General features: G+C 37.3%; 1 protein-coding gene across 1 annotated transcript in view; it reads right to left on the bottom strand.

The window, feature by feature from the left end:
• Positions 1 to 1,708: 1,708 nt before the first annotated feature.
• The window catches only part of LOC121385894 (multiple epidermal growth factor-like domains protein 10), a 32,056-nt gene continuing 11,656 nt past the window's right edge, over positions 1,709 to 22,108 (bottom strand). The window contains exons 2-7 of the mRNA XM_041516684.1: positions 21,340 to 21,549; positions 17,511 to 17,699; positions 6,342 to 6,470; positions 3,612 to 3,758; positions 2,212 to 2,358; positions 1,709 to 1,857 (exon numbers count right to left, since the gene is read on the bottom strand). Coding sequence (XP_041372618.1) covers positions 1,709 to 1,857; positions 2,212 to 2,358; positions 3,612 to 3,758; positions 6,342 to 6,470; positions 17,511 to 17,699; positions 21,340 to 21,549 — 971 coding nt within the window. The remainder of the gene's footprint in view (positions 1,858 to 2,211; positions 2,359 to 3,611; positions 3,759 to 6,341; positions 6,471 to 17,510; positions 17,700 to 21,339; positions 21,550 to 22,108) is intronic.

Below are 22,108 nucleotides of genomic sequence, written 5' to 3'. Positions count from 1 at the left end.
AAACGTCCTGTCTAATCATAAGCGTACGAGACAGGAGGGCGGGGGAGCGTGGGGGTGGGGGTGGGGTGGCAATTGTCGACCTGGTACTGGAGCAAATCCTCAAATTTGGGCAAAAACTATACAGATATTCAAGCGAAATCAGCTGGCCTTAAACGTTTTCACCGTATATTTCCATCATTCTAACCACAATATTAATTGTAATCCCTGTAAAAATGCGTAGTTATTCGTTTTCAACTCTATATAATGTTTTTGCTAATATAAATAAATGTTGTTATCCTGATTCGGGCATCATTTCCACTTAATTCGGGTAAATACCCCCCCCCCCCCCCCCCCCCCAACAATGGCGGCCCGTACGCCTTTGTGTCTAATATTAGTCACATGATTAATAGCAATGAGTGTACCGACCCACTGATTGTTCTCATGTAAACCATTGCTCAACGATTTTCAGATATAAAGTAATTTTAGTGGCTAGGTATATGATGTCCATTATGTGGCAAATTGTCCACAAATTGTACCTAACAAAATAATGGTATCTTACTTGACAAGTAGCTGGTTCTCTTCTCATTTCACGGGACCATTTCTTGACATCCAGATTTCCTGGGCTAATGCGTTAACAGAGGTCGAGATAACGAAGTTCGACTGTATATATCTTTTTAATTTATAATGTCCATATATATCTTGTCTGGATGAACTTTGTTTCTGAACACTGCTTTTAGTGTTTTGTTTAAAGCCAGAACTAGTATTACTATTATTATTCGTATATATATATTTTTTATATTTCACATTTATATACTCATTTATAAACATTGTAACATTTATGTACATTTATTGTATTAATTGTATGATTATGAAGTTTGTAAAAAAGGTTTTTAAAATAATATAAATTACAAAAACGTTATTTTCTCACTACACAAATCATATGCTGCAATTATCATCATTATCGATTAAAGCAAGATTTTGACGTGTCCACACAAAAATATTCCTAATTTTCATTTCCTAAATGTCAAATAAAATAATACTAATACAACAACTTTCGCATTGCAATAAAATCAATGTTTTGATTTTCTTCTAGCTAATACATACTAATTTACACAATAGACTACAAAAGATAAACGTGAACAATTGCAATATCAATGCAGATTGTTGTTAAGAAACAGAAACAAATGATCGATGAACGAAAAGCCATCTTACTGTTTAATAAAGGAATATTATGTTGTGCTCTTGACACTTCATTTTAGGGATATCCACATTCATCACATAGGCTATGTGTTTTTGTATGCAAGGGGGTATATATACAGCGGATAAACATATATATAGATATATAGACAGACAGACAAACATACCGAGATACAGATCAATTTAATAGATAGACAGACATACAGACAGACAGATAGATAGATAGATAGACAAACATACAGAGAGCTAGATAAATGTGATAGATAGATAGATAGATAGATAGATAGATAGATAGATAGATAGATAGATAGATAGATAGGTAGGTAGGTAGGTAGGTAGGTAGTTAGGTAGATAGGTAGGTAGATAAATAAACATATAGATAGAAAGAAAGATAGATAGAAAATAAAAGAGAAAGGTAGAGTGAACGATTGATAAATAGTGGCATATCACGGTAAACTGAAGGGGAAACATTGCATGTACATTTTTAAAAATGTACATTAACATGATAATATGATACGTGTAACACTGTGAATCACATACCAAGGATGCAATCAGGTAATTCCAAACCAGCTTGACAACCACTTGTACAGTTTCCAAAAAAAACGTCACACTCCTTACTACCAAGACAGCGTCTGGCATCACAAGACATGTTACAGTTAAAACCGTAGGAGTTTTGACATTCTGGAAATACACAACACAACAATTCATATTCATTATTCACACAAGTCTAAAACGTATTTGCAGAAACCAACAAGTATGTGGTTTGTTTTGAACCGAGTGTTTGATCATGTAATGAATTACTATCAAAGCAGATGTAGCCGTATACAAATTCCAGTTTGTATCACACACGTTTCAATTTCTATCCAAAGGCGTTCGGTGTAATTTCGAAATAAAAAGACAAAAGTAACTGTAATACCTTCGTGGAACTCTACATCCACCTCGTTCCATAATTAAAAATGTTCATCAATAAAAATATAACAAAAAAGCTAAATATTCTTTAGAAATAAAGTTGGCAAAGTTCTATACAAAACCTACTAGATGTACAGTCGATTGTATGATATCCTCTATCGCAGCCATTGACACACTCTCCAGTCACGTGGTTACAGTTATTAGAGACCCCATGGCAATATCTGTCTTTGCACATACTTCTACATTCCTGTCCATATCGATCCTGTGAACATCCTGAAATATAACCAGTCATGAGCAGTATTATCTGAGATGTGAAAAGGGTTAAAATCTCTCATTTGCAACCAGTGTTTCACGATTTCGGTTTCAAATGCATGATTATGTACATGTTGAAAAAGAGCATAAATGCATATTCTTACTGCTGGTTGGTTACGCATTTAGCCTCAGCCAACTCATTCTCTACTTGTTTTCCCCGTCCCAACCAGTGCTCTACGATTGCTATATCAAAGGAATTGATATGTTCGGTCCTGTTTTTTGGAAACTGTATATAATTATTGGAAAGAATATGTTTGACATCTGTATATATATATATATTAGACGTTAGACAAAGTTATGATTACTTCCATTATCCAGTACCAGGTGTTCGTCCATAGGATGACCGCCACCCCTACAAGATGCGTAACAGAATGTTTCATTTATCTTGCCTTGCACCATCCGTTGGGGACTGCCACTCCCAAGATTAGGTCAGAAAATCCAAACTTGAACAGGATAGAACTAAATGGATATTATTCCACTGACCATTTTCCCCTTGAACCCACCTCCTCCACACACACACGCCCCGCTAGGTCATCCTCCGGTGATTTCCCATCACTGTTAAATTATAATGACTTTAAAATAGCTCTAACCTTGTGAATATAATAGTGGACACAGTCAATAATAATTTATAACACTTAATATTTTCAACATACCGTCACAATATAGTCGAATTTTATTTTAAATGGGCACATGTATTTCGCATAAAATTGTTCTTCTAAAACAGAAATGATGACCATTAGTAGTCGTGTTAGTTTTTTTTAAAACAGGGGAAAATGACTGTGGGGATAACTTGTGGGGAAATGACCTAGGGGCAAAAGACTGGGTGGGAGCGAGGAAATAATCGAGGTACACAGTATTTGCAAATTGTTTCTTTTACCTCATGAATTGAAAATTATACATACGTTAAAATTTAACAAAAATATATGAGTTAGTGTGTATGTATATATCTATCTATGTATTACATTACATTTGTTTTTGCATTTGTTTTAGAATTTAACAATTCATCAGTTCCCATTAATCGCAAACAGACTGATTAAATAGTATTTTGTGACAATACGTCCTTGTTCCTTCGTCCGAAGACTGTTATTACAATCAGAAATTATATTTTTCCAACATTTAGATTAACGTTACTACGTTGAGAATATTCTGTTACCGAAATATAAGATATAAGACTGTACAAATCACGGATATAGCTTAAATATAACTTGTCTCACTTGTGTTACAATCTGGTGGCACCCATCCTGCTGTACACCCATTGTCGCATCGTCCTGTGGTCTTGTCACACGTTGATGATGCATTTTTACAATGTCTTGTGGAGCAGTCTCCACCACAGAACTGACCATAGTGAGTAGCATCACATACTATAAATATAAAATAAATTATATAAGATATGTTATATACTAAACATTTTGATAGAAATATATAACTGATTATCAAAACTGTACGACAAAACCGTAATACGTGATCATGGTCATCTCTCTTCACAATTCAAAGTCGAATGGGCATTTGGCAAAATAATGGTTAATTCCATGATTCTGTATCTATCTATCTATTTCTATAAATGTTCATAAATGGCACACTATGAATTAAATTATAATATATTTGTTACGCATTTCTATAAATATAGGCTACTGACAATCAACAGAAAGTAAACCTAAACATGTCTAGATAAAATCGCACATTTAACCCCTACTGTTGTTTGTAAACTGTAATACGCACATTTGATGTTAATTATTGAGTATGCTAGTTTCGCCAAAATGATTATACGTCGAAATACAACACTTTCATCAACTTGTGTTTTGTTTCGTATTTCAAAAAACTGATCGATATACTTTCTTTTTATCGCCAATGTATTATAGCACATTTAGGTTATACGATACACTTTACGATACTGAATTATTCAAATAGCATACTGTTTTGTGTATTAAGCTTATTTTCGTGACATAAAGTGGCGAAAATAGAATCAAGGAATGGCTACATGACCATTTATTGTTATGTGATCAGAGGTCACTAAAGGTCAAGGGGTACAAATTCCCCCCCCCCCCCCCCCCCCCCCCAGTGCTGTATTCATATTCATGTATGCAAAACCTCAAATGCGGGCAACAAGAAAAAATACAGATATTCTGGCAAATGTGCTAACCTGAGACCTTTTTACCATTTATTTATTTCCATCATTCCACCTGTAATTCATGTACAAATGCATAGTGATTCGTTTGCAACCCTATATAGTTGTTTGGTAGTAATGGTAATATGAATAAATAATGTTATCTAGATTCGGGCATGTTTGTTTAATTCGGACAATAACAAGCATGCCCTCACCCCAACCCCCACACAATAAATGGGAGCTCGTGCGCCTCCACAGAACTACATATATTATCAGTTCCTTTAATAATGAACATATTCATGAAAAACGAAACACATTACCTTCTTAACAATATGTCATCATGTATCGTCACCCAACATATGCATCCCTGTTAAAAATGCAGGTGTAGTAGTCCTCAAATGTTTTAAGCAAAAGGTACTGCATCCCATTTCATTGTTCCACCAATGTGTCATATCATAAAAATGGCATCTACATGTTGGCCGTAAAACGTTTTGAAATACATGGATATAACCGACCAGTAATTTCTATGCCAAAATGACAGAAGAATTGGGAGAGTTGCAAAAGTTACAATCCAGTATTAGTGCAATATTTAAAAAAAAGGACTTCAGCTTATACGGGAGTGTTCCGACGAACCGCACCCCCCGACCCCCCACCTAAATACGGCCCTCTACTCTGTGACTGATCAAACCTCCATCGCTGGCTGCTATTGTTCACCCGTGGTCGATATCTTAATATCTCGTCAATAGACATATTAACAATGTGTGTATTGTTCTGAAATGTTTTTCACCCATGCTTCATTTACAGAATAACTGACGAGCTACGAGGTATTACGAATTATCTGTCCAGAGTGAACGAATGTTGTAAACCCGAGATAAACTCGTTCACGAGGGACAGATAATTCGTAACTCCTCGTAGCAACTGGTTATTCTCCTTATTGCCCATAGTCATTTTTAACTCTGTGTATGTGTGTATATATATATATTTAAATGCTTTTGCTGTCTGTAACAAAACCATCAGCCATTACGTCACATAATCTTATGAGCATTGTACATTAAGTGAAGAAAGTGATGTAATGGCATACAGGCGTTCCTTTTACATTGGAAAAGAATAACTGTGTATGCTACTAAAGTCGCTGCTTATGCAAATATATCATTTCATGATTATGAAACAAATTAGTCAAATATTTTCTGTAAATCGTATAACATGAATGGAAACAGTATGTAAAGTGAAGTTCCGGCCGTGGCAAGCAACCAACCAAACATCGTGATTTTTAAGCCAGCCAATCAGTGGCTGTAGAAGCAATCTGCAAACTGTGCAGAGATGGAACAAATATTAAACCGTATATTTGAGCCCATATGGGTAATGAATTGTAATATCCCACCATGAAACTGATAAAAAAATAATAATAATCATATGTTTTTGATTTGGTGTTTTTGTACTTATTTTCATCGGATATTTTTTTTGTTTGGGAGTTTATTAATCCTTAGTTTACATTGTACCTTACCAGCTACATAACGTATTTTTGTTTGTTTTGGTGTGTGTGTGTGTGTGTGTGTGTGTGTGTGTGTGCGTGTGCGTGTGCGTGTGCGTGTGTGTGTGTGTCTGTGTGTTTATAGTAGGATCATAAAAAGTAAATATTCAGGCCTTCAGCTTCGGGAGACACACACCCTCCTTACAATTTTTATACATCAAAAGCGGTGTACATTGTAAGAAAGTAGTTTCACACGGGCACATCGTATCCATCTATGCATGCGTGTGTTAGTGTTCTTGCGGTCTACAAGTTCTATTATTCTGTATCAATAACAGCATTGTTTTTGTTTAAGTTACACTTATATCATACCACTGCACGTATTTCCAGTCCAGTTTTGTTTACATCCTCCTGTACATTCTCCAGTTGTGTAGTTACACGGTCCATCCAGACAGTGACAAAACTGGTTGCAGTCATCACCGAATGTGCCAGGATCACAAACTAAAAATAAAATTACAGGGAGGATAATAAACGAGTTACCAGTTATTAAACAAATTGGGTCCCGAGTGAAATAGTTTTTCTTGTCACGAGCTTTAGCGAGTGATAAGTGAAAATTATTTCACAAGGGACATACATTTTATAATAACTGGTACCGAGTTTGTTATTCTATTTATTATCCCAGCTATTTGGTTGGGTTTTTTTTTAAAGCCTTTATTTTGCTACACGTTCATGTATATAGAAACGACGTAAACTACTTTAATGTTCTGATTATTGCTTTAACGCTGTATTTTATCCACGGTTCACTGATAATTTTCTAAACCCAAAGTTCTATATATTCTGTAAAAAAAAACCTATAATGCACTGCATTTAAATACCATTGCATTACAAGTTTAATACTGAAACCAGAAAGACGTAAACGTAAATGCTTTAAACTACGTGACGTCATTGTGTGTGTTACCATAGTTTGACACCCAATAGCCGATGTATTTTTCGTGCTGGGGTGTCGTTAAACATTCATTCATTCATTCATTCATTCATTGTGTGTGCTTTGCCAAATCCGGATGACGTCATATTTAGTACCGACAACGTGATTGGTTTGTTGGCGTAAAATCGTCCAGTAGTAGTGTACGTTAAACCAAGGCATGAACATGTTTCAGTGAGAAATTATGAGTTTTATTTTCCCCGTTATGAGTGCCTGCTGGGGTAATAAAGCTTGATATACTACATGGACACCCGAGTTATCTTATTTGAATGAAAGACACTATAACTATTAACGATCTGGTCTTTCGATCGTGATATTCAGGGTCGTAGCGTGATCTGGACCTGGAGGTTCGAATATGAACCAAGTGGACCCTTTTTCTATTTTGTGTTTGCACCACCAGAAACTCACTGTATAAACCTGTATGTTTCAGTTCTGAAAGCGGACCATTTACTTCAGCGCGGTGGGTGTGGGGGTGTGGGGGGGTGATGGGGGGGTAGGAGGAGGGTCAGCCTACGCCCCTGGTATTTACGCCCGTTAATATGTGCTTGTTAATTTGATAAAATGGTAAAAGTGAACAGTATCTATTAAGCAGTTCAAATTATACATGCACATATACGGACATAAGTACGTACATACGCATCCATCCATCCATCCATCCATCCATGACCATTCATAAACCAGCACCACCACCCACAAAAAAAAAGAACAAATAAACAACAAAGAATAACAAAAGAAACCAATAAGCAACCTTCTTCCTCCCAATTTTGTTTTTAATTACAACATACACTAAAAAAAACATAATGCATAAATATAACGGCTTTAACATTGTTCCAGCCAAGTCATAAAAATGCACTGCGTCGATAGGTAAGCTTGTTTATTTGTAGGTGCGCCCAGGGAAAACTAGTGCTAAAAAAATAGTATTTCGTTCGTGAGAACCATACAATAATTTGTTGAAACGAAATTGGTAAAACGCTCGCCTGATCGGTCTAGGATCGATTCCCGCCAGTTGGCTATTTCTCGTTCCAGCCTGTCCTTCACGACTGGTATATCAAAGGACGTGGTATGTGCTAATCTGTCTGTGGGGTAGTGCATATAAAATATCCCTTCTACTAATATGTAAGGAGTTTCTTAAGACTCCCTAAAAATGCTTGAAATCCAATTGCCGAGTATTATTAGGCCTACATCAATTATCTAGTGGTGTCGTTAAACAAAACAAACTTGTTTTAAATGTTCAATACAAGTATCCCTATAGCAGCTCAGTATTTCAGCAAGGTAGTTCCACTGTTTTCTTAATCACTTTTACTTCAAGATTATTTTTGGACGGCGAAAATGAAAATCAATTCTATTTAAAACAAACAAGCCAGTACACTATAAACAAGAATTATACATACACATACACGTACAGGCCCGTAACCGTCGTTTCAACCCCTGCGCGTGCTGTAACCTCGCCGTGGTGCTGGGGTGTAACATTCTCTTTGAGAATGGTCAATACAGCACAAAATTGAAATTTTGAATAAAAGTCAGTATCTATCTGTGATATTTGTATTTTTGTACAGTTCTTTTCACTGTGTTTTAATTTAACTGTTGAATTTTTATATTGCTGTTGATCATAAAACAAATGTTTTTGCATTTACCATAGTTTGACACCCAATAGCCGATGTATTTTTCGTGCTGGGGTGTCGTTAAACATTCATTCATTCATTCATTCCGTCGTTTCAAGTGAGGGGATCTATTTTTAAAATCAGATGAAATTCGTGTGGAGGGCACGAATTGACGAGTCAAGCGCCGAAGCCAGTTACGGGAGGGGGGGGGGGGGGGGGCGTATGGGGGTCCTCTCCAGAAATATTGTAATATAGACCCCTCTTTATTAGCGCTATCTTGGCGTGTTTTCTGCTATTTTTGAAGGATTTTTAAAATCAAGTTGCTTGTTTTCGTTAATAATATTTATTTAAACCAGCTCGTGAATCAACAAATTGTCCACGCATTTTGGTTTCAGATTCACTTGAAATTTGTACCAATTATTTGTTAGTCATCTACATGAATTACTCTGAAATGTGGGCGCTGTACTCCAAGATTTTAGGTCTTTTTAGAAATGGTAATTTTGGTTTTGAGAAATGGTAATTTTGCTAACCATGGTACATATTAAATTAGTCTCCAAAATTGCCGCCATAATTTGTATACTGTTTCAAGCCTCATTATCCCAGCGAATAATGTACATAGAAAGCTGCAATTGTGTAGGGCACTAAGAAGCTTATAAATGTCTAATATATAGCAGCCTGTTACTTTCCAAACTCTCTTTCCTCGGAATTCATCCGATTTCCCGATCCCACCTCCACCCTTTGTTACTGGCCAGATGTAGCATATATATATATATATATATATATATATATATATATATATATATATAGTTATGTTTTCTGAAGAGGTAGATGTATGTAGATGCTATTCATATGTGATAACATTTCCAGATGGGTAGCTTAAGGGTAGTTTTAACACACTTTCTGAGAGAACCCTAAAAACGCAAAACGTCATTCAGTACACAGTTATAACATCTCATAAAGAGTTATTGCCTTAAAAAATCATAAATCATAAACTAACTGGGCTTCATTTTAAAATCTTAATTAATCATAATCAGCAGTCATGAATACATTTCTGATTTACACATATTTGTAACTTGACTGGCTGATAGATATTTCTAATATAAATTAAAATTAAAATTAAAAAATCCTTCAAAAGTGCTGCCAATGTTTTGGCTAACTGGCAAATTAATATCCCATTGTGATTAATTAAATTTAAGTTCGGTCAATACCATCAGTATGAAACATCTTGTCATCCAACTCATTTAGTTAATTGTCATCTTTTTCATCGTCAGTTTCGAACTCAGGTTGCATATCATCAGTTTCCGTTTCAGTCATCTGATTAAGGCAACTTTGAAGCCAACACATCTCAGTACATTTCAGACCATTGACGATGCATGGACATCTTTTCATATCACATGAACGTGAGCAGTTGCATTTCATAAGTTCCAACACAGCTGTGGGAGCTGGTGATCCAGTCATCCACTGGATTCCCAGATTTCCTTCTTCATCAACAATCCAGTCATGGTCAGTGGGACTTGGTATATCAGATTCATCATATCGCAGCTTGATAGTTAGTACGCAAAGCATGCTGAGTCAAGCAATCCAAACATGGAAGCAATTGTGACGAGTGAACTTTACCCCTGCTGGCACAGAAGATCTCATAGCGACATACATTGATATCATCCACTGTACCCCTGGGTACATACATAGCACAGGTGAAAGACTGGAGCTTCTAAAGAAGATTTAGAGAAAGGTCCCATGTTTGGCCAAGATCACTGAAACACTGTGTGTATTCTCCTTCATCGTAATATTTAGGGCTCCTATCTTCCCCTTTCCAGCAAAAGCACTGACCGTGCCACATCTTGTAAATGCATGGAGACCAATTAGAACTGTGAACACATTTTTTCCAATTTTGCTTGCTACTTTATTGATACAAATCAATCTGATTAAAATTAGCTATACTGGGTCTAGCCAGTAGATCTAACAGCATTGCGTGGACTCCCATGTCCAGGTGAAATTTCATCTATAAATAACAATTTAAATATCGACCAATTACACTTCACCTTTTATAGCGTTATTCGGGAGCATAAAAATTCTAAAAATATCGGGCGAGACTATTTATGTAATAGGCGAACTTGTTGGTCTATTTCAACATTGAAAAAACAGGGGGAAAAGTGCAGTAATAAACTCTGGATTGTATACTAGTATAAACAGATATTATGGCTATACCATCACATTTTTCTCTTTCGTCTTTAAACGAATTTTATATAAAATTTTATATTGAAATTAGTTTCCGGCATACTTCGTAATTCGCCCGAATCATTTCGTATACCCTCGGCATAATCCCGAATGTTTTCAAATTCTTTTCAAATCACTGGCATGATTTTGCAAGTAAGGTTTTGATTGGTCGAATGAAAAGTCAACTGGACATGAGCTCCAACGGGCTGCTGTTAGATCCACATGTAATAGTGGAGCTAATTTTAATTAGATTGGATATCAATGTACGTCTGTCGATTCCGTGTACCAGCCTTCTGATACAATGAACACGAAATAATATGGTTAAATGCAAGAGGAAGCACAGTGATGTCTGTATCTTCAGCCATGATGATAACAGCTTTTTAACTTGTTTTTTGTCAAACGAGCCGCATGCAACAATACACGTGTGTCAGCTTCCTTTTGTATTGTTCTGAGCTCAGCAATTTGTTCCCAGTTGTCTTTGGTGATCAGGTAGCACTGATTTTCACATGTCGTGAATATAATCTTTTCACCCAGCATGTCTCTATATTCTGGCTTCTTCCATTTGTTTTCTAGAAATTTGATGAGAGTGGTTTTGTTGAATGGACTGCATAGAAACTTCCTCCATTGATGGATTTTGTGACCTGTGACTATGTTCTTGAATTTCAGGCCCTGTGATGCTCTTCGATTATACCGCTCTGCAGTCTTGATAGATAATTCCCAATATACGTCAAAAACAATCTCGATTCTTTGACTTTCTGCACCTTCATGAAGAGCGAACAACAGTGCATATCGTGCAAGTTCCTGGTTGTCCCCTCTCATCTGCTGTATCGATGATACAGGCAGAGGGTGTAGGGACAAATTCTGCTGCACGTACTTTTTGAATGACTGCTTTTCCAAACTTGGCTTTGTTGTTTTTTCGCAGAGATCCACCTGGTGTTGCCAAAGCGGAAGGAATAGGGCCAAGTGGGTGTGCTATCACATCCTTGAGGTCCAGTGTTCGGCTTTCAGCTGCCAGTATTATATGACCAAATAGGTTTCTATCTGCTTGTAGAATTATCTCAGTACTAGATGCTTTCCCCAATTGTTTCTTCTTTGTCATTGCTGAAAATGTTTTTTAGGCCAAGCCTGGCAATCTTGTCAAAGAATTTGACTACGATTTTTCATGACCTCCTGTTATGCTTTCTGTCCTACATCATGTGCCATTTAGATATCTTTTGCAACACTGGGTGGGGCTAGTCTCCAAGTGGAGATGCTTACAAGATCAGGTTGATCTCCACTCGTTGAATTTATCAACCCATACTCAAGAATGCCAATTAACGACTCAATATCTCTATGATCCCTTTCAATTCTCCTGGAGATCAGTATGAGTTAATTTACTACTGGTTTGGTGCACTACGTCTCGCAACTGCCGCAGACACATACTTTATACTGAACCCTTTCGTACCACCAGATGTTTGTGCGTCTTTATTTATAGTTTCCTCTATTGCTTGATCAGCCGGAATCTTACCAAATGGATTTTGGGACTTGCGTTGTACTGAAAAGCCACCGTCGAGAAAATGGAAGCTCGCAAAAGTCCTAACATGATCTCAACCATGTCCACATACGATATCCAGAACACAGCCAAATCACCGTTGCTGCCAGCTCGTAGATTATTGAGGAATATCTTAAAATGTATTAGAACCTATTTGTCGACTTGTTTCTCCAATACTGAAGTAAAGCTTTGCTTTGCTGAAGTTTTCACATGCAGTATTGATGCACTAGATTGCTTCTTCGAAACAAGCAAAGTATTTTGCGTGGGTAACCTTAAACCATGGAATGAACTCCTTCTACGTCAACTGAAAAAGTGAGTCATACACTAACTTGTGCAATCTAACTGCGCGATTATACTGTCGTCCTTCCATAACAGCTTGGACAGATCCTTCGGCAATGACACCAGATTCTACAGCCAGTTCTCTCAGACCAGCGTCCTGGAAGCGTTTGCCGACAATGGATAGAAAATTAATTACTGTGTGGAAATCTCCCATTCTAAGAACATGACCTTGAAATGTAGATGTGTGTTTCCACATGATCTCAGCTGCTTTTGCATACAAAGCTTGATCTAACACACAGACGATACATGGTAACTGCAACTGTTGCATTATCTTCACAGACTCACTGAGTACTTTAAAAACAGTTGACATCTCAGTGGCTGGGGCATTGAAGTTTGGTAAATATGCCACAGTATCTGGTCTGATGGTAATGTTATCTCGAGTACGAATGTTAAAACCAATCCAACTGGGAACAGTCCTGTCATGCAGGCGACAAACCATCCAAATGCGATTTGTTTTTACTAGCAACGTCTGCTGCAGTTCTGGTGTCTACATTTAATTTGATATCTGTGGAGGACCTACCCACTCTCCAGAATTATACTACACCCGGTGCACTTCCTGAACATTGATAGATCTTTTCTTGGTCTTAGAAAGTTGGGGTCTGCAGACTGGTAACTGTGGACCAATAAACTCTGGCTGGATGGCAATACCATTTATGCGTGTGAAGTGCCACCCCCACTTAATGTTTCTCCAAGTCTGTCTATATTATCCCAAACCAATGTGGTAAAGACGTGGATTACTATTATCTTATAACAAGTGGTTTTAAAACGTATCTAAGAAGCAAAAGAGAGTTAGATACATTTAGAAGGCACAGTTGTATGAAACGTCGTCTGCAACGGGCACACGTGTAATATTCCATTTCTTACAAACTCCGAACAAGTAACTTAATACAGTTTATTGGACAAACATTGAACAAAAAGCGTAACACGTAGTGATGTCGTAGGCATATGACGTATAAACATGATGTCATGCTTTATGGTTACTCTGGACAATGGGGTCATAATTTAGGAAAGCTCATTTGATCTTTAACATGTTGAACACAACACTGATCTAAAACGGGTCATCTCTTACACAATGGATATATATATATATATATATATAGTAATATATTTGTTATCACTATTGGACATAAAGTGCTCAACACAATGTTAGTGGAGCAGGTACACTAAATTTTTAGTATTCACTAATAACTCATTACTCGGAGTTTCAGGCTCCTCGCCTTCATCAGATGAGTGTTTATAATTGTGACAGTTAAGGTGACGTCACGCTGTGTGTACGCGGCGGTGCGCTCCTGACGTCATGGCACGTCAGTCGTGAGACTCTCGGCTTGTTGCTGTGGCGGCATTTTGATATGAGTTCTGTCCTTTTGTTGAGTAGCTTGTCTCCTTTTTCAAATAGTATTGAGAGCTTCTCCTCGATGCACAGGTTGCATTGTCCCGAGCTGCGTTTCCGTGTGTCCGATTTCCCGACGATTTCCCAATTGATGTGATAGGCGGGTTTTTTTCCGTTTGAGTTCCCAGATGTATTTTGACAGTTCTGTCTCTTTTTCATAGCGTTCATATTTGAAAGATTTAGTGTGGTTGTTAAACCTCTCCTTGAATGTACCTCCAGCAAGACCTGTGTATGATCTGACAGTCTTACCAGATGCCACGTTTGCCCGGTATACGAGGGAGCTAGTTTGGCAGTTGCCGTTCAGGGGGCATTCGTTCTTCTGTCTGCAGTTACAAGACTTTTTTTGTGCGGGATCGGTTGAGCTCTGGGTGATTTTCGTGTTGTGGCTTTTGATTATTGCTCCGAAGTTTTTCATGCAGCTGTAGCTGATTTTCAGGTTGTTTCTGTTGAACAATGTGTGGTACTTGTGATTACTTGGGAAATGCTTGGATATCAATTTGATGAACACGCTACCGACGTTTGTCTTCACATTCTTGCTGAATGGGGGGTTGAACCATGTGATTTTTCTGGGTCTTTTCCTTTTCTTTGTGTCTGGTTGTTCTCTATGTTTAGGCGGGTCGTATTGGATGTTTACTGTGTAGCCACTTGCCCTCAGCGCTTTGTTGTACCCTAGTGCAGCTTCCGCGAAGTAGTCTTCATGGGAAGACAGAAGGGAAATTCGTTTGCCGATTGATTTTGGTATTTGCTTCGTGATTGCGGGTGGGTGGTTTGAGCTGACGTTGATGTAAACGGGTTCGTTGTTGGGTTTCCTGTAGGGTTTGTGGGAGTCAGTTTCAAGGTTCAGGGTGGTGTCCAGATAGTTGACTATTTTCAGGTTGGTCTGGATGGTGATCTTTAGGCCAAGATCTTTGAATATTTTGATGAGCATTTTCCTCATTCTGTCTGCTTGGCTTCCTGAACTTCTGCGTAGAACTGCTAGACCGTCATCTCTGTACAGTCCGACGTTCATGTTGGAGGTATTTGTTTGAATTGTGTGTAGGATGAGGAGTCCTACTAGTTCGCACACTTCCGCTCCATCATATCCGCCCATGGTGACGTCGAATGCATTGGGAGTGTAATTTTTCACCCATGGCTGTTCTTTGTTGTCAAAAAGTAGTGATTTTCTTGCATGCATGATAGTTGTGTATTCTATATCTGGGATGACTGTATATTTCTTCGCCCATTTCAATGCCTTGTCGAGTAGTTCAGGTGTTATGGAAGGGTAGAAGTCCACAATGTCGAATACGAGGAAGGATAGTTCTTTTTTATCATGCAGAGCTGAGAACCATTCAAGTACAGCGGAAGTGTTTCTCCATTGGTTCATTTGCGTCTTGAGTCGTGTTTCACTGTTTATTCGGTCTAACATAATTTTTGCTGATCCTACCGATTTCGCTTTTTGCTGGATTGATGAGTCTGCAACTTGGATTAGTGGCAAAATTGTCCTTATGATCTTTCAAGGTGATGAATGCTCGGGTCTCTGCCATCTTGTCTATTCTGTCACGTATTCCTAGGGCATTGCTGACGTACTCGAACTCTGTGTTGATATCTTCGATTGTTTGGTCGTCTGCATGTTTGTACTTCGTTGTAATGTTTTCTGTTAGCATTTTGTCATAAGTGTCCACTTCTAACTTGTAGAAGTTTCTAGTCTTGTCTGCAGGTACAAACACTTTTTTGGAGTTGTTTATATGCCTTATGTCCTCTTTCATGGTGTTCTGGAACTGGTCATATGCATTCTTGAACTGTATGGTCTCAACCATGTGTAGCATGTCCTTTTCGAAGGGTGCTAAACCTTCTATTTGTGGGGGTGTTTTCCTGGAGTTAAGTCCGAATTTGCTATCTTTGTTTGGTGTTGGGTCGTCATGGTTGCGTTTATCATCGTTGTTCTTTTCAAAGAAGAAAGCTTTCCATCTCATACGCTTTATTACACTTTCCACTTTCTCAAGCAGTCTCTTTAAGTATTCCTTTCGTGTTGGTAAAGGAATGTTTTTTGTGGAATAGTCGAAACGGATATGGTCCATGGTGATTGAAGAAAGTGCTCAACTTATACAAGGAGCATTACAGTAATATATTGTTATCACTATTGGACATAAAGTGCTCAACACAATGTTAGTGGAGCAGGTACACTAAATTTTTAGTATTCACTAATAACTCATTACTCGGAGTTTCAGGCTCCTCGCCTTCATCAGATGAGTGTTTATAATTGTGACAGTTAAGGTGACGTCACGCTGTGTGTACGCGGCGGTGCGCTCCTGACGTCATGGCACGTCAGTCGTGAGACTCTCGGCTTGTTGCTGTGGCGGCATTTTGATATGAGTTCTGTCCTTTTGTTGAGTAGCTTGTCTCCTTTTTCAAATAGTATTGAGAGCTTCTCCTCGATGCACAGGTTGCATTGTCCCGAGCTGCGTTTCCGTGTGTCCGATTTCCTGACGATTTCCCAATTGATGTGATAGGCGGTTTTTTTTTCGTTTGAGTTCCCAGATGTATTTTGACAGTTCTGTCTCTTTTTCATAGCGTTCATATTTGAAAGATTTAGTGTGGTTGTTAAACCTCTCCTTGAATGTACCTCCAGCAAGACCTATGTATGATCTGACAGTCTTACCAGATGCCACGTTTGCCCGGTATACGAGGGAGCTAGTTTGGCAGTTGCCGTTCAGGGGGCATTCGTTCTTCTGTCTGCAGTTACAAGACTTTTTTTGTGCGGGATCGGTTGAGCTCTGGGTGATTTTCGTGTTGTGGCTTTTGATAGATAGATAGACAGATAGATAGATAGATAGATAGATAGATAGATAGATAGATAGATAGATAGATATAGATATAGATATATATAGATATATATGCACCAACAAATTACAGTTATATTACTGCTGGACATTTTGTTACCGGCCATATAATACGCCATACCAGTCATGAGTACTGGGTAGGTTGGGGAAAATCCAATATACGAAAATCCACCGATGAGGATCGATCCTGTGACCCAAGCTCCTAGGCGAGCATTCAACCAACTGAGTTAAATCCTTCCCCAAACTCATTTGAATAACACTAGCATGTGTGAAAAAGATGTGTGATATTACAATATTTATTGGTTTTGTGGCGGCCATATTGGATTTGCATTTACCTTGATTAAGCTACTCATTTGGAAATGTTATCACCTCAAAATAATATCTCCACAAGGTGATGTGGCTTGAAATTTGCCACCTCAGATGGTACCGATTGTCACTCTGGCCCATGGACTAATATATACACGTAGCCTCTGTAGATATACGTAGCCTATATACATACACATTTCTTATATACATATACATTTCTTATATACATACATGCTACCTATACATACACGCAGCCTTATTGCATACACATTTATTATATAAATCCACGTAGACTATATGCATACACATTCACGTACGTAGCCTGTATATAATAACGTACTACATACGTTCCTTACCATATATTTCAACCTCACAGAAGTCCATTATTGAGTTTCTGTAGAGTGTGATGTATCTAGCGGTGTCATCACAGGTCAGATGTGTTATGTCCGGACTATTTGCAGTTGTGTTTCCACACCAGTGTCCAGCGTTACTCTGGTTTACAGACAGAGAACTGTATACAGTTACATCGGGTTTACGATCTCTGTCTGTAGAAATAAATATATACACAATTATTTTTAGATGTAGATGTCATATTATTGTTTGCGTGTGTATTTTCAAATTATATTGTATACAAGTGATCACCACAAGCATGAACTGTTTGCTAGTAAATGTCACTTTCTCGAGCACCTACTGTGTTCGAGCATATGGGATTCGACTGGTATATATATATGCACGCATATACATGTTTGACACCCAATAGCCGATGATTAATAAATCAATGTGCTCTAGTTGTGTCGTCAAACAAAACAAACTTCCAAGGTGTATGTATTTCAAAAGCAACTATAAATGGAAGAAGAGCAATCTTTAATTTCATAGGGAAACGAAACGGAAAAACAAAAGGTGGTGCATAACATTATGTAAATTCATTAATTATTTTAATTAAAAGTAATAAGTGCCATACAGACATTTTTTATGTTTTACAAATTTGATCCCTTTGATCTTGCTTACTAACTACATGGTTGCATAGAATGAGCTTCATGTTTTAATGGAATAGCCATACTGTGCAGAGGAATCCTATGTGCGGTTGTTAAATTCGGGCTAGCTAGAATCGTACCAAAATCCGCCCGAAAAATATTTCGCGTACGTTTTGCGCAGGCGCCGCAGGAAAATGGTATAAATGGAAAAACTTCTTAGAAGAATCTGATTCACACCGGCCGCCTGTTCCGCTGTACACCCATGACCCCAAAAATCAATCCACAATATTAGAAATAACATGGGCAAACTCCAGACAGAGGGATTACCATTGAGAAATAAACATCTCGTTTTAATTATTCTCCAGTTACTAAATGTGAATATGTGAACCATACTATAACATTATGTCTCAATTAGGAATTATAGTGGAACCTGATGAATGAACTCTCACCAGGAAGTTAACTGCGCAGACAGACCTACTACTTGATCGAACTAATGATCCAAATTCCTTCCGGATGAATATATTAGTAATTTATATTATATTTATAGGTAGCATATACAATCAAATTACACAATGTGTTATTGTTCAGATCACATAGACTGCTTCAATTAGATGCAAATTAATCCGGTCATATGACTATTTTTACTGACATATAAGTAAACGCAACAGGGCAACGCACAGTAGTTAACCGGTGAATTCAGAGTCATCAAACAAAAACATTTCAATAGCAAGTTTAGACTGAACGTTGCCCAGTTTCTAGGCAAACGTCTTCTAGAATAGATAAACTCATATGTAACACAACAGAGGCAAAAACACGAAGGAAATCACACATCTATGGATGCAGTACTTCGCTGACCTAGCTACGGAAAACCCAGATAGACAGAATTCAGAAACAGTTGATTGTGAACGGCTCTTATTTGATAGTTACTCTCAAAAAGAAACAATTTTAAACAATCCAATACTACGGGATGAAGTGTACGAGGTGATAAAACCGCTTCCCAACAATAAATCTCCAGGTCCAGACAGTGTTTCAAATGAACATCTGAAATATGCAGGATATAAGTTTGTGCACCACATCACAAATTTGTTCAATCTGATTATTAAATATGAATATATGCCGATATCCTTTAGAACAGGATGCACGATTCCACTTTACAAACAAAATGGTAAAGAGAAAACAGATCCTAAAAACTACAGAGGTATAACCTTGACATCCTCATTAGGAAAACTACTTGAAAAAATTATATTAAATAGAATAAAAAATTGGATTGAAAATTCTGGATTAAACTTTCCTGATCCACTACAGTTTGGGTTTTGTAAAAATAATGGAGCTCAAATAGCTTACGTGCATCCAAAGTTCACGTAATATCTTCCGTAATTAAAATAGGCAGCATGAAATTATTTGATAGAAAATGCATTCTCTGTGACAAAGAAACCGTTGACTATACAAAACATATTTTACTAAATTGTGAAAAACTATTACAAATCAGAAATAAGACTTTTGATAAAATAGCAAATATTTTTTCTGTACACGAGTATGTTATCTTCTGTGATCAAAATGACGACAAACTTTGTAAGAATGACATCAGTGACATTGACTTTCATGTGTGGGTCCAGTTTATATTGCAATTTTCAAAGTTTGTACATGTGTGTCGCCAATATATAATCAAGTTTTAAGTGAAAACTCAGTGTATATGTAGGGCAATATTACAGTTGTATATAATCCCGTGAAATTAATTAATTAATTTATGTTCCTACTTTTGTTTGTGAGTGTATAAAAATCTTCATAATATGGAGGAAATAAAGAGTATCCATGTAATGGCCAATTGGAATTATAGCTGAGTATAAAGTTTACAAAAACACGTGAGATTATATGATAATGTTAACCTTTGCTTCGTTTAACGACACCACTAGAGCACATTGATTTATTAATCATCGGCTATTGGATGTCAAACATTTGCTAATTTTTAAATAGATCTAAATAGCAAATCCATTACATTGTTTCCATTAGTAGGAAGGGATCTTTTATATACACCATCCCAATGACAGGGTAGGACATACCACTGCCTTTGATATACCATATGATATGTTTTTAATTTTCCCCCTTTTAATCGGCCAACTACATTCCTTCATATACGGACGAGTCTATTATAAATAGAAACAAGGGATGATGACGGACGAGTCTACCACGAATGAAAGCAATATATTTCTTAATGGCGATTCAACATCAAACCCCGCCTTTACTAAAAATCAGCGCAGTTTTAATTCGTTTAATTCCTTTGTACCAATTCCAGTGGTACGGCGAACACCTGGGTCGACCCCTGTTCAAATATTGCCCGACAACCGCTTTAAAAGTAATAATCAATAATAAGTTTGTGTTCGAAAAGCATAGCCACGACTTGTTTGTTCAAGTTGAGAAAGTGTAATTCAGTTTTATAATTATAATCAATTGCAGTGAATCTTCCATCACTGTGAGATAAAATCTATATTACAAATAAAGCAGACCCCAAAAAATATTTTACGAAAATTAGCGCTATGAATAACTAGTTTAAAACCAAATCATTCATGTTTCTTTTAAATAAAATAGTACAGCAAACACGATTTATTAATTTTAATGCACCTACATATAATTAATTGTCATTAACGAATGCAGAACAAATCTCATCTTTTAAAACCTTAGAATTTAAAATATATAATATGTTGCTTTTAACAATTTACCCGAGAGAAAAAAATCAATACTGAACCGTGGTCGGGTATACACAATGTGCTACTACGTGACGTGGCATTCACTTGGGTGTGGTCGTATTGATTTTCTCAGGCCAGGTCAGGTCGGAGAGTTTAACGTGCACATTCAGAGCAAGCTGTTGTAGCGCACGCCTGTTCTGGGCCTGATACCGTTCAAAATTGCGTCCAAATTCCTCTATCAAACTTGCGCAACTTTTCTCTTTTGGCATAATTCTTTCTCCATTCAAAATTCCATTGCATCATTACCCTCCGCCTGCTACCGACCACGGTCGGGCTGCTGGTGCTGACTTGCACCTGCCAGTGCAGGCGGTCCCTCCTCCCCCCCCCCCCCCCCCCCCACCGGACCTTTCCTGTCCAAGACAGGCGTGCGCTACAACTGCTTGCTCTGAATGTACACGTAAAGCCCTATGCCATGACATGACACATGACAAAAACAGGTTAACTAAACGCTTGATACAAACACTTACAGTCAGTGCGGAAGTAAATAGCTAGTTTGTGTATGTAGTAGCTTCTTCTCAGGTCTACTTCCCACCACGTGTATGTCTGTGCACCGGTTAGTATGCAGTATGATCCTTTATCAGCTTTTCGGCTGCCATCTACAGCAAGCACCGACGAATTCGGAAGAATGTCATCATAGTATGAACTCTGATAGGTAGTTTTCAATAAAGCTATATTTTCTGAAATATCCAGAAAAAAATCAGCATATTAGTTTATGTTCGTTATGACACTACTATAAAAGCTTATTTATAACATATTGTAATTTCACCTGCCAATAATTTCCCTATACTTCTTTTTTCGCGGATTATTTCTTTCATATTAAACTGACAGGTAAATATTTTGTAAATATCTATTTAATGATACTCTACCTAATTTAGCATTTACTTGTTTGGATTCTCGCTGATGTACAAGGTGGTGTTTACTCTTGAAATTAAAAGAAAGTTGTCGGTAAACAGGTGATTTGTGTACTTTATTGGAATAGACTATAACACATTTTGATCTGCATGTGTCAGTTTCATTTACCCGTAAACAAACTTTTTATTTAAACCTGCAAGTTAACTGAGTATTTTGAATTGCTGCAGAAATTATTAATTATGATCAGCATATTTAATGAATATAAATTCAATATAAGTACATTAGAAATTTACACAATCTTGCAACCACTTAAAGGTGCTATATCATAGTTATATATCAGCGTCTGTTTATGATAAATATTCTCCAATAAGCATGCATTTTCTA

This window comes from Gigantopelta aegis, chromosome 12 (genome assembly GCF_016097555.1).
Source record: "Gigantopelta aegis isolate Gae_Host chromosome 12, Gae_host_genome, whole genome shotgun sequence".
In the NCBI taxonomy this organism is placed as follows: Eukaryota; Metazoa; Mollusca; class Gastropoda; order Neomphalida; family Peltospiridae; genus Gigantopelta; species Gigantopelta aegis.
The sequence above is the reverse complement of the archived record's forward strand: the minus strand, read 5'-3'. Positions and strand labels throughout refer to the sequence as shown.